Source organism: Camelina sativa, chromosome 6, assembly GCF_030686135.1.
Source record: "Camelina sativa cultivar CO46 ecotype springtype chromosome 6, ASM3068613v1".
Classification (NCBI taxonomy): Eukaryota; Viridiplantae; Streptophyta; class Magnoliopsida; order Brassicales; family Brassicaceae; genus Camelina; species Camelina sativa.
This window is the reverse complement of record NC_141885.1, coordinates 23641994-23655862: the sequence shown is the minus strand read 5'-3', so window position 1 is coordinate 23655862 and position 13869 is coordinate 23641994. Positions and strand designations below refer to the sequence as shown.

General features: G+C 33.7%; 4 protein-coding genes and 1 pseudogene across 5 annotated transcripts in view; 2 read left to right on the top strand and 3 right to left on the bottom strand.

Moving 5' to 3' along the window:
* LOC104792560 (protein FAR-RED ELONGATED HYPOCOTYL 1) overlaps positions 1-13869 on the top strand; it is a 44421-nt gene that overhangs the window by 8681 nt on the left and 21871 nt on the right. The window lies entirely within an intron of this gene.
* LOC147942942 (NADPH-dependent aldo-keto reductase, chloroplastic-like) lies at positions 404-2500 on the bottom strand. Its single transcript, XM_087454565.1, has 7 exons — positions 2200-2500; positions 2008-2058; positions 1705-1781; positions 1523-1610; positions 1102-1377; positions 720-968; positions 404-619 (listed from the first exon to the last, which is right to left on the bottom strand). Exons 1-7 carry the CDS (start codon positions 2317-2319, stop codon positions 533-535), a joined length of 948 nt encoding a protein of 315 aa, XP_087310691.1. The 5' UTR covers positions 2320-2500; the 3' UTR covers positions 404-532.
* Positions 2899-4941, bottom strand: LOC104792568 (aldo-keto reductase family 4 member C8-like; annotated as a pseudogene). The gene is made up of 7 exons (XR_015559822.1): positions 4710-4941; positions 4566-4616; positions 4202-4278; positions 4018-4105; positions 3657-3932; positions 3316-3564; positions 2899-3166 (listed from the first exon to the last, which is right to left on the bottom strand). The product of XR_015559822.1 is annotated as an aldo-keto reductase family 4 member C8-like (transcript).
* Positions 5358-5949, bottom strand: LOC109133396 (uncharacterized). The gene has a single exon (XM_019246474.2). It carries the CDS (start codon positions 5897-5899, stop codon positions 5633-5635), a length of 267 nt encoding a protein of 88 aa, XP_019102019.1. The 5' UTR covers positions 5900-5949; the 3' UTR covers positions 5358-5632.
* LOC104792567 (zinc finger protein 10) lies at positions 7947-9383 on the top strand. The gene has a single exon (XM_010518748.3). The coding sequence runs from the start codon at positions 8153-8155 to the stop codon at positions 9059-9061; it is 909 nt and encodes a 302-aa protein (XP_010517050.1). The 5' UTR covers positions 7947-8152; the 3' UTR covers positions 9062-9383.

Here is a 13869-nt window from a genome sequence, read left to right as displayed (position 1 = left end):
AATAATCAAAGTCTTTAGTTTCGTGAATATACAAAATGATCTTTTGGAGTGTTGCAACTACTAAGACACCACTAATATGACCAAGGGAGGTGGTCTTACTAATTTTTGAAAAAATTCTTATATTTATTCCAAAAAAAAAAAAAAAATCTTATATTTCTTTTTGGATGTGAGACTTAAGATATGCCATCTCAAAAATACAACATATTGACACATGGATCAATTCCGACTGAATCCTTATTGTTTTGATTAACTATTTTATCCTGAGATTGAATACTAGTTTGGTCTTTTCTTTAGCTCTAATGCAATCTGAATTCTGAATGCATGAGTTTGATTGGTATGTTCACAACCACAAACAAACATCAACTTTAATTCCGGTTTGAAAAAACTACAACACATTACAATATGTATAATAAGATTCTTTTAATAAAAATTCAATAGAAACAAATTTGATACATCAGTGACAACATCCATAAGAAATTGACAAGTCCATCAGAGAAAAGAAAACAAACATACCAAACAGATCAGCTAAACATCATATCTCGCCATCCCATAATTCTTCAAGAGACTTATAAGGGCTCAGTGTCTCATGAACAAGGAAGGAACCATTCACTAACCTAGCCTGCATATTTAATCCAAATATATAATTTTTAGTTCGAGATCAAGCCGAGAAATAGCATAGCAACTAACTTATTGCAATGAAATGTTAAGAACGTACGTACCTGTTCAATCTCAGAAAACTTAACGAACAAGTCATCCGGTATTGACCAGTCAAAAACATCAAAGTTCTCACTGATTCTTCCTTCATTGGTACTCTTGGGAAGCACACTGTGACCCATTTGGAGTCCCCAGCAAAGCGCTACTTGTGCCGGAGATTTTCCGAGCTTTTCTGCGACCATATTCAGTATAGGGTTCTTCAGAACATCGCTCTTGAGCCACGCTGTCCCTGGAGAACCCAACGGCGAGTATGCCTACACAAACATATTCATTTAATCGTTATCAAAAAAACATATTCATTTAATCAATGTATTATCTTTAAATAGTTAATATATTAAAAAATATGAGTAGTAATGAATTGGTGAGATGATGAGTAGTAATGCTTACACTGAGGTGAACACCTTTGGATTTGCAGAACTCTCGTAGCTTGGTCTGTCGCCAAGAAGGATGACATTCGACCTGGTTAACAGCAGGAGGAACACGAGCTAACTCCAAGAGATCAGCTAGTTTCTTGGTGGAGAAATTGCTTACACCTATGGCTCGTGCCTTGCCCGAATCATAGAGTGCTTCCATCGCTTTCCATGTGCTAGGAATATCTGTAGGCAAAAGGTCCTCCATCTTAAGTCCAACGGAACCTTTCTTTACCCGTACAGGCCAGTGAATCTTCAACAACAATCACAAAAAAATGTTATGCAATAATCTTTCCCCGAAATGCTATGTAGATTTTGTTTGAAGTGTATAAACAGGTTTCCACATTTGTTCAACAATAATATAAATTATGTAAATGTTACAAGGAAGTGATGCTTACAAGATAAAGATCAACGTAGTCAAGCTGTAGATCTTGCAGAGTTTTGTTTAACGCCTCCGGGACATCTTGAGGGTCGTGATCAGTACACCTATGATGATACACAATTTGTAAAAATGCAAAATGATTAAAGCTAGTTACATGACTTAATTACAGAAATATGCATCAGATAAATCAAATCATACCATAGCTTGGAGGTGATGAACAACTCCTCACGTTTCACTACATTGTCTTCAAACAATTTTTTCAGAACTGCCCCAATCTGTGAAAGAGAAACAGAGGAAAGCAACAAAACTCAAATAGATTGAGAATGTAACAACAAAAAGCAGATCATTGACAAGCTAAAAGGCACAGACATAGTAAAGACTCTTTCAAGATCCTTTGCCATCAAACACAATTAAGAAGAACACGTTTCTTTTAGAACCAATGAATAATAGTAAGATCAATTCAAGATCCAAAAAGATAGAAATATCTGTGTGTGTTTCTACCTCTTTTTCGTTGCCATACAGCTTAGCACAATCAATATGACGATAACCATTCTGCAATTAGAGTTAAAGATTGGATTATAATTTTTTTACAAGAAAACAAAAAAAAAGCATGGATTTATAAAGCTGGACAGAGAAGAATCTAAAAGAGATAGGAAGCATATAAAAAGAAAAAACAAATTTCGAAAGACAAACCTTAACAGCGGCGGCGACTGCATCACCAACGACGCCAGGAGAGGACTGCCATGTACCGAGACCCACCGAGGGGATCTTAGCGCCGGTGTTGAGCTCAAAGCATTTGATCGCATTCGCCATTCTCAGATATGGTAGTGTGTTGTTGCTGTGAAACGCACTCAGCTTTTCTTAACGTCCCACTATTATTTCAAGAAAAAATAAAAGAGTGACAACTGACTGACAAGTGTGTGAGAGCGACAGCGGCGGGACACTCGTGCCGACGAAATTGTCTTTTTCCTTTCATTTAAAACCTAAAAAGTGTATTGGCACAATGTCACGTCAGATATTAAAGCCTTACGTGGACGGTGGCACGTAACTTTTAAAGTTTTAATTCGTTTATTTAGATTTCCTCTTGGATATTCTCTGCGTCTTTTTGGTCCACCGCACTAGCGACCAAAAATATTCACTATAGACGGCTAATTTGAGTTCATCATTCACACTGCCGACCTAGTACATTCCCTTAATATGGAAAAGATTTCTAATATATGTCTTGTGAAAATTCAATAAATAGATTTCGTTTCAAAATTTATTATTGTAATTTTGATGAGAATAATAAAAGATCCCTTTGATTCAGTAAGTGACCATACAACAGTATATTTTGGAGTGCAACTAAAGGTTGATAAACTGCTAAGGATATAATCTTAGGCTCGACTAAATCTCTTATGTTGAAATCATTTTATTGTTTGAAGGCTGCAGAGTAATAACATTTCTCAAACCTCATGAAATCCTAATGTGTTTAGTGTCTCTCATGGAAGGATTATATAAAACCTCATGGAAGGATTACAAAAACATTACATATATGTCCTTATTGGTTTTACAGATAGAGAGGAGAGAAGTTATCTCAAATTTCACCGTCCCATAACTCATCAAGGGTCTTATAGACGCCGTATGTCTCATGCGCAAACTCAGCAGCTCGGACTAACTTTTCCTGCAAGGTTTATAAGGTCAGTAAAGAACCATGATTTGATGATCTATCGAAGAAACAAGATAGTTAAGAAGAGGAGGGATGATCATAAGAAACCAAACCGAAAGTTACTTGACTGATCCAGAAAAAAAAAAACAGAGGAAATAACTTGCCTGGGGAATGTTAGAGAATTTGGCAAATAGATCTTCAGGTATAGACCAGTCAAAAACATCAAGATTCTCCTTGAGCCGAGCCTCGCTTGAGCTCTTTGGTAGAACACTATGACCCATTTGGAGTCCCCAACGGATAGCCACTTGAGCAGTGCTTCTTCCAAGTTTCTCTGCAACCTCGACAACAATCTGGTTCTGAAGAACCTTTAGCCTGACTTCTCCCTTAGTTTGGGAACCCAAAGGAGAGTAACCCTATCATGAATCAAAAACCAATGATGATGGCAACTTCATTAACTCATACTCACTAAAAACATAGCAAATTCAGAATGTTTAAGTAGACTCACAGATAAGTGAACTCCTTTGGATTTGCATAGCTCATGAAGACCATGTTGCTGCCAAACTGGGTTACATTCAACTTAGTTAACAGCAGGGGTTACACGTGCCACATCAAGAAGATCTTTGAGCTTCTTTGATGAGAAATTGCTCACACCAATTGCCTTAGCTTTTCCAGAGTCATACAGAGCTTCCATAGCTTTCCATGTACTTGGTATGTCAGGTTTAGTGAGCATCTCAGGTGTTGGCTTAGTCGATTCCTTCTTCAAGCTCACTGGCCAATGTATCTTCAACAAAAGTCAAAAAAGAAACACACATCAAAATGAAAGAAACTACACAAATCCAAGATTCATTTGCTAAGTTTATATGTACCAGATATAGATCAACATAGTCAATCTGTAAGTCCTGTAAGGTTTTGTCAAGTGCCTTAGGCACATCTTCAGGCAAATGATCATTACACCTGCAAAACGAAACAGAAAAAGAAAAAAACACAAACATGTGTTTATATATATATGAAGAGTAGAAAAGCTTGGCCAAAGGAGAAAGTTGCACAAACCAGAGCTTGGAAGTAATAAATAACTCCTCACGCTTCACGAAACCATCATCTATCATATTCTTCAATACACCACCAATCTAACAAATGAAACCAAAGCGTGAGAACAACGAAAGCAGGTAGAGAGCAGAACATTTTTAACACAACAGACTAAAACAGAGCATATTCCCTAACTCATTCAATGGTGCAAATACGTATTAAGGATATTGTGAGGATTCTTGTGCCACAATGAGCCCCAACTAAGCTATAACTTACACTGTTACCAGTCAAAATTTTTAATCTATTGCCAAATGAAATCTATATATGGTTCAAGAGAATTAAATTTTGTTAGAATTAAGAGAAATTGTCAAGGTTAAAATTTTTGTACCTCTTTCTCGTTACCGTAAATAGATGCACAGTCGATATGCCTGTACCCAATCTAGAATAGACAATGAGAGAGGAATGCAATTAGTTATTTTTTAAAAATAATCAAAAACAGAAAAGCTTAATATTCGATCTGAAATAATAATACCTTAATCGCATGTTCGATGGATTCCGGAGCCATGGCGTAGGTTCCGAGACCGACGGAAGGTAACTTGGCACCAGTGTTCAGTTCGAAGAATCGAATCGGAACTGCCATTTTCAAAAAAATTCTATGAAACAGAAGGAACAAAAAAAAAAGGAGAGAGAGAGAGACCAGATGCAAAAGAAAAGAAGAAGACGCAACTCAGTCAGAGACAGAGAGTACAACTCTTTTTGTTTCTGCCTCAAAATTGCTTTAAAACGTATGGCCAATGACACGTTCATAGAAATTAGCCTGTCATTATAATACCGTCAATTCCAAAGTCCTTGATAAACATTAGCGTTTGTTTTTTCTTCTTCTAAATTAGCATGTTTTTTCGCAATGGCATGTTATGTTATCTTATTACAAATTGGCTATTACATGCCATTTTTGCATGTAAATTGCCAACACTTGGCAATTTTAACGTAATTAATTAGCGTTTTTTTTACAACTCATATACCTTGATAACATAAATTAAAAATTGGATTAGTCTTCTCATCTCAAGTATTGTTATTGTACATGTAAACAGAATTGACCGCCACACATGCACTTTCTACCATTTCAATTTTATTAAAATTGAAAACAACATGGTAAGTTCAAACTATTTCACAAAAGTAATGACGGACAAACTAAATATATTCATATAATTTTTTTTATACAATTAGAAGAAGAACACACACAAATCAAAAGCCACGATCAGACTACCCTTTTGAGTAGCCCACGCTTAGAGATCCCAATCTCCCAAACCGGAATGATTACATTTACATCAGGTTTATTTTATTAAACCGTTCCAACCCTAACTCTAAAAAAACACACAAAACAAAAGATCACGAACCCTTCCCCACACCCTCACACGCATGCATCTTCAGGTTCCTTACAGAAGCGCATGTATATCACGTGACAACCCGACGAGAAACAGGTGACTGGACTCCCCTGTAAACAGCGAACGTAGTGGTGGTGGTCTTGGACGAAGATGACGGCGCCGTATTGGAAGAAGATGATCCATGACGACCCGATACATCGAAATCAGATCTTCCGAACCGACCAGAATCACCCGGAAGACGAACGTAGTAAGATGAAGAAAGTTGCTGCGAGGATGACTCGTCGCCGTAACGGATTTGCATGACGGCTTTGTAAACCAACGGGATCAGACCCTCCATTTTTTCTTCTTTATTTATCTTTTGCGAGACCAAAGAAAAACAGAGCAGGTTTGGTTTTTTATAGAGCGATCAAGATTTGCAAACGTGGCGTCTTATGATTTGTTGCTGCATCCACAAGTTTTCCCACGTCATTATATGAGTTTGCAAGATTTAAAATAAAAAGAGAAGCAACCTTTGAATGTGAAATCTGGCTACAAGAAGAGTCTGATAGCTACATTCAAACTAATATAAAAACCACGGCTGGTCCAATGGGTTTATCTTCAACAAAACTATATATTAACACCTATTTAATTATATGAAAATCAAGTTTATCCACATCCAATTTTTTGATAATGGCATGCAGCTGGACTGCTGGAGAGTTGTAATTGTAAACTTGCAAATCTTCTTTTTGTTGCTTTGCTGTAGTTTTAGAAATATAAAAATATGAAACTTTTTTTTATAGACTTTAAAAATATGTTCTTATTGATAAAGTCTACTAGAGTAGTTACTTAATTTATTTTTACGAAGCAAAACTTATTCTATAAAATCTTTGACTAATGGGAAATAAATCATAATATATTTATAAAAAGTGGAAGATATGTTTGGATTATTATAGAAAAGAACGTATGATGTCAAAAGATTTGTTGAGTGGTGACGTTTTGAGGGTAAATAAAAATAAGAAAGGGTTACGGAATTGTGCCCACTAGACTATTTTGGTATAGTCAACATATTAAAAGCATTTAGCTAATTTAGGAATTGATTAATCCGTTTGCGTTGAAGAAGCCAACTGAGTATGATATATTGACTATTGTTTTGATTTAATGTTTATCTTCATCTGCTTGTTGGGCGCACCTGGTATAAATGACGACTGTGACTATATCGTATAATATACTTAATTTGATTAATTTATAGTCTTATAGAGACTTATATGTTAACAAGAAAATCGTAATTAAATTTTTACCAAAAAAAAGAAAATGGTAATTAAATACGCATAAGACCTTTAATTATGATAGTACTGTCAAAATATAGATATCTCCGAGAATAAAGACATGTGTGATGGTCGTAATAGTTAGAAATGAAGATGAAATGTGTCTATCACAAATAACAATATAACATCATGTCAAGAAGTTTGTAGTAAATTCTTACGAGTTGTTAGTTTTATAATTTCCTCTGAAATTATATATCTTAAGAGTTTCTTGTAAAGAAAGGTAGGATGTACAAGCCAAACTTCAAACCCTTTTCGGTATAAAAGAAAAAAAAAGGAATGTAAAATTCAACAAGACAATAATATTGAACTTGTTGATTGCCCTCTCATGGTCAGGTTTATCCCTCTTTAGTTTTTCATATGGGCCTTGAATAGTATAGTTGAAGCCCAAAACTTAGGTTGGGTTGGTCTTTTTAGATCAAAATATATTTTTCATATTTTCTGGAGTTAGCTATCTTTTTTTTTTTTTTTTTTTTAATATTGAGTTAATCGAACTGGTGTGACAAATTAACCACTGTAAATAACTTTAGATTTTACTAAATTAAAATTTGAAAATTTCGGGTTAGGAAATTCCAGTTTGAACAATGACACAAAATATGAATGATAGTTCATAATTTCATATGGTCATCAACTGAAAAAGTCATATGACTTTTCAATCCCCAAGAATTTACTTAAAGATTGATTAACAAGATTCTTGATGTATGAAATAGTCATAAATATAGTATCATTTAACCAAAACATTTATTTAATCTATTTTATCGTGAGGATTTACCTATTTAAGTAATAGTTTTTGAACAAACTATAGCAACCTCAATGACAAAACATACTCGTCGCTAGGTGTGTATATATAGAATGTATATAAACGACTGTAGATTCACAAGAATAATACGATACAATTTTTTTTTTTTTTAAACTAGTATACGTTCACTTGTGGGTAGCCACTTGGAACAAGCAAACACAAAAGATTTTAGATCAGTCAGCTAACTTGTACTAAAATCCAAAGTTCGTATCATCTTTTTTTCTTCATAAAATCCCTACGGTCCAATTAATTAACATAATAAAATATAACCCCTTGATCGTTTATAATACTCCACTCGTTTTGGTTTTAATTGATATTTATCACACCTTGACCTTCATTATTTTCATGACACCATTCTTGATCTTTTCCGTAATCCACCACCTAATATTAATCACCTAGGGTTCCTCTAACCACCCAAGAAAACAAGGAAGATTTTTCTTTTTTTTCCTCTAGGGCTTGTCGTCAACTTCTCAATTGGCCATCATCTACAATGGAGAAACCTGATGACTTCTGGATCCCCAAGAAAAGCAAAAAAGAATCATCATGGGAAGAGCTGGCTTTCGCAGAAGACGATGCTGCCGGATCTTTGTGGCCGCCGAGATCTTACACGTGTAGCTTCTGTCGGAGAGAGTTTAGATCGGCTCAAGCCCTCGGTGGCCACATGAACGTTCACCGAAGAGACAGAGCACGGCTTAAGCAAGCCGACGACCAATACTTATTCTCCAAATCTTCTTCACCTCCGGAGTATCCATCTCATAACGATAGCGATGATATTCGTGAAACCTCTTGCTATACTTTGGTTTTTAACTCAAAACCTAATTATTTTAAGACTCAACACTCTTGTGTTATTGACCTTTCTTCGTCTTCTTCTTTACCATATTTGACTCCTAGGGTTTCTTCTGGTTTGCCTGAAAAACAAAATACTTCTTCCTCTTCTCCTTCTTTCGTTGTAGAACCTTCCAAGAACTCCAAAAAAATACCCTCTTCCCCATGGCCGTGCCCGAGTACCTTTGTGGAGCAAAAGCGTTGTGATCTATATGAAATTCCGGTTATGGAAGGAGACAAGAAGAGAAAGATCGAGAGTGATGTGCCAAGAATCGAGCACAAAGCAAAACTTGGTCTTGGAAGTAGCACTGATCTCTCGGTGAGCATGAATCTGGTCATCCACCAAAGTTTTCCGGTTACTGCTCACGGCAGCGATGATGAGATCGGGAGGGGTGATATATGTAAGAGAAGACGAAGGCATGAGAGTCCATCGCAGCCATCGATTTTCATTTCAAGTTTATCTTGTAAGAGTGATATTATTACAAGAAAAGAGGATATCAAACACAAGGGTGATCGCTTTGAGGATTTAGACCTTGAGCTTAGGCTAGGGACAGATCCACCAAAGGGAAATTGATTGATGGACTGATGAATCCCTACCAAAAGGTAAGGAAGAAATATATATATATAAATAGAAACATTTCATATGGTGAGCCATGGTGAGCGAAAAAAAAACATTTCCTATGGGTGTATGTGTATGTGTTTGTGTGTTACTTGGATTTATCTTTCCTTGGTTTTTGCGTGTTTAAAGTGTACCAGCTGCTATACAGATTCTTGGGTTTTACTTCTTTTTTTATTTGGGATGAGTTGTATGAAAAATCCATTAAAAAAAATGAAAAATGTAAGGAAATACTTAAGGCTTGAGCAATATCATATACAGTTTTCTCGTGCTTGATATATTTTCTAAGCATTCTTACTACACAGTATACACCCTAGTTAAATCATTCTATACACTATTATTATTACATATTTAGATAATTTTTTCCCGGAAATGAATCATGTACAATGCTTAATTATCACATACCAAAAGATAATTCATTTCCTGATTTCTAGCTTAAGGCTTTGAGATAACTATTAGCATTGCATTGTGGGTAAAATGAGATACCAAGTTATGATTAAGTTTTGTGGGTAAATTTCGTTAAAATTAAGCTTGGATTTGAAAAAGAGTATATGAACTCTCGGTACTAGAATTAATAAGTCTTTGAAATGAAAATATGAAAAAATAGCAAAACGAATATGACAATGTTGTGCGTGGCAATAAAAAAATACTATATATGTATGCATCTATTTTAAGTACTTGGATATATAAATAAGACCAAAGTATGAAGACGACAAAAAAAAAAAAAAAAAAAAAAAAACACAAAGTATGTATATATAACCCACCCAACTATAATGAATCAGTTATATACTAGAGCTAGGAAATCGTTATAAGCTTTAAAATCTCGGCTTCGAATCTTACTACTGGAAAATGACAAACTCATTTGTTATGAAAAAAACTACGGTTGATCTAAAGTCTGAGACCTCTTGGTTAAAAAGAACAAAAGAAGAAGTATTGAGCATGTTGTGGTGTAACCACAATCCAAAATAAAATCACATGAAGAAGGAATATTTTGTCACAATTTCCGAGAGAGAGAGAGAGAGAGAGAGAGAGAGAGAGAGAGAGAGAGAGAGAGAATGATGAAAATTGTCTCATAGATCTTAGTTGATTATTTTTATTTAAGGGATTTCGATGGCAAAAATACAAAAGTTTACGAATACCCGAAAAAAAAACGGATTCTAATTTGTAATTTAAGAATTAAATTCCCAACCAATAAATATAACGAATATGACGTCCAAAGTAACGAAAGATTTTAATAACCTTCAATAGTTTAATTTTTATTAATTCCTTGTTGTGGAACGTCGTTATAAGCTCGTTTCCACATACATTCGCATCTCAGTACGTAACATGATTTTCTGTCAAAATCATAGTAAATAAGCATAAGAAAGAGCACAAAAATCCAAATATGTCATAACACATATTCCCTTTCGCTTGTTTTGTCTCAATAAACACTTTAATACATAAGATTTATATATTTATACTATTCCAACCGATCGATTAGAGTCTTTAGTCTCTTTCTCTTATACCCTAACTTTTTTAGCCCCATGGGTCACCAACTCTTCTATGGCTTAGACTTAAAAATATTTCAAAGCTGTGTCGGTAAACTAGGTTTGCACTATTTCTATCATCAACCACCTATAATGCATTGGAAGAATCTGTTTATACTAACTATTTCATGAATTCAGATCCTATATATAAACCCTAGTAGTTTCACTCTTTCTATCTACCATCCAGTTTCCATATATATAACCAATTTTCTTCTTTTTTTGTTAAATACTACCATTTTTTTTTTTGTTAAATACTACCATAGCTAAAAGGTTTACATAATCGGAATTTTTTTTTACCAAATTTGCTTCCCTCAGTCCCAATTCTACGTAAGTTTATAGGAGAAACTATATATGTATATATCTACGGTACAGTATCTACTTGTCTTAAGAGTTTTGGAACTAATTAATCTTATACTGAGTTTTTACTAGAAGTCTAAGGAAAGAAAATTAAATAGTGTCTTGATGGGTTGATTTGATTTAACGATGTTGGCCGTTACTAGGTTCACATTTTCTTGTGGTATATATATGAGACAAGCAGGGCCGGCCCAAATGTATTTGATGCCTAAAGCTAAATTTTTTTTTTTTTTTTGTCCATTAACAAACATTTTATAAAAAATATTAACAAAACCAGGCATATCATGGCTGGAACTCGGATCACTTAAGTAGAAACGGTGTACATAAAACCACTGTACCACTGCAACATCCATGACATGATATCCCATATATTGGTGATAAATATTGGCATCTAAAGCCCATGCTTTACGAGTTTTAGGTCAGGACCGGCACTGGAGACAAGAGATATACATGAATCTTTTAACTATGTAAATGATCTTATCTCATAATTATGTAAATGAACATATATAATATAGGATATGTTATGAGATTCAAAGAAATGTTACAGACTTACAATGAAGTCATAGAAAACTTGTGCGAGCTATTTCAAACAAAGTTTGAATGATTTATTATGATCACATTAGTGACTATTAGTTAAAATTACCTCTAATACTTCTTATTGCAATATTGGTTTCGCAATATATTTCGAAAGTCTATAATTTTGTACATTTCACATTAGTGATCATGTTTGTCGTTGTTGTCGTTTATATTAGTAACGATTGTAGCCATTGATATTTGGGGAAATATCGTTACTAATCAAAACGGTAGAATAGCACCCACTGACTTTGACAATTTGGACGAGTCATTTAAATAAGGTATACAACCAATTCTTGTTTTACCTAGGGTTTGGGTATTAGTTAGATACGCACTTTAGACTAATTAGGTGGTCTTCTCCGAATATAACAATGCATAGGTGGAAGTGAAGTCTTCGAATAGGGGCAGAGCTTCCACATGGGAATGATCAAACTCATTCTCTATAACTCTCATACTTCAATATTTAATCAATATATATGCACAATATGAAGATAATTTTTATATGGATTCTAAGAATTAAGTGTCACGGAAGTTTGGACAATTCTTAAATAATTATATAGAATCCATAATACTCTAATAATTTGCTGGAGAAAAATAAAATATGATAATCAATTATTTCCCATTATTTAATCCATAAAATATTTAGAGTATATCTTATTATATATTTATTATGAAATATGTTCCACACAGTCGAACCCAAATTAAGTCGTGGCACGTGAAACTAACATCAAGGTAAACATACATTTAAAGATAGATCAATTATTTAGGGTTTTACTATTGTGTACAAATGCTTATGAAATTAAACCTTAATCGTTTCGTAAGGTTAACTCTTTAAAATCAGATGATTTGAGATTTCACATGGTTCAACCTTGCATTATTATTATTATATTTTCTCTATTTTCTAAGGTAAATTGGTTTTGTAATTCATTTCGTTAAGTAAAAAAGTTTTTGAAAAAGGTATTTTATGAATAAAACTTGCAACAAAACTTGTTGTCGTTGCAAACCCAATCGCCAAATGTCTATTTGCAATTAACAACTAGACTTAGAAATAATGACTGAAAATATAATACATTTGTGCGTATGTAAGCGAAAGTTCTACAGAGGATCCTGACAACAAGAAAAGACCAAAAATTCTTGGTTGGTCCGCTTTACCAATCTGGTTTTACTTGTATTTTATTCTCAATTATAAAGAACAGTAGTTGTCCACGAGTGAGATAATGTAATTATATAACATACAACTCTCATTCTGATTCATCATTACATAATTATATACTCTCATGGAAGTCTCACTCACAATTATATATCATTAAATTTTCTCTCATATATCTTTTGTAAAATTTGAGTTAAATTTTTAAAATGAAATCTAGATGCATGAAACTTAGACACTAGTATTTGATTGTACATTGTATTACTATTTACCGGCGTAATCATTCTTTCTCTATGCGTTTTCTGATACGAATTCGATAGACCAGAATAATCTTTCGTGTAGTTGCATGCTGTTTGTAAAACAAATACTACCAAGCCTTTTATTACGAACATATATATACATGAACATTGTAGATATCTACTATTTAATTAATGCTCTAATTAATTTTATTATTGGTTTTTGTGGTTTCGTTCTTTACTTATTACAGTTTTACATAACTAACATTATTCACTCAGTTTAACACAATAACCACACATACACACAAAACCATGAACAAAGCTACAGTAGTATGGTTCATGGGTTGTTTGTGTGAGTGTAACATAATTAACCCAATACTACATTTTTTTAGTCAAGAGTGTAAAACCTTTGATTCGAGTTGTTGTTCCTCATATTAAAAGACTTTTGGGCTTTTCAATTTAATTAATAGAATAACCTTTTGTATCAAAACTATTGGGTTACTCTTGCCTCCTTTTTTTTAGTTTAATCGAAATCTTAAAAATACTCAACCATGCTTGGCCCAATAGGATAGATGTTCAACAGCTTAAGGGTCCATCAATATTATTTTTAGCATACATATACAATATCTGACTATCTGATATGCTTAAAAGTTGACTATTCATATCTTTTAGAAGCTACATGTTTTGAATTCAAAAAGACAATGTTGATGACTGCATCGTAACTAAAAGTTTTTTTTTGTCGAAATCATATATTTCATTAACGAAAATAAAGGTGTAGGAATATTCGATGAACATAGACTTTCTCAATTTGTATCGCAATAAATAAATGCAAAATTTATTTCCACTAAACCCCCTTATTCATAATTTCATACAGTCGTGCCTACCACAAAAAAAAGTTTCATTACATTCGTCATATATTTTGTATAGATA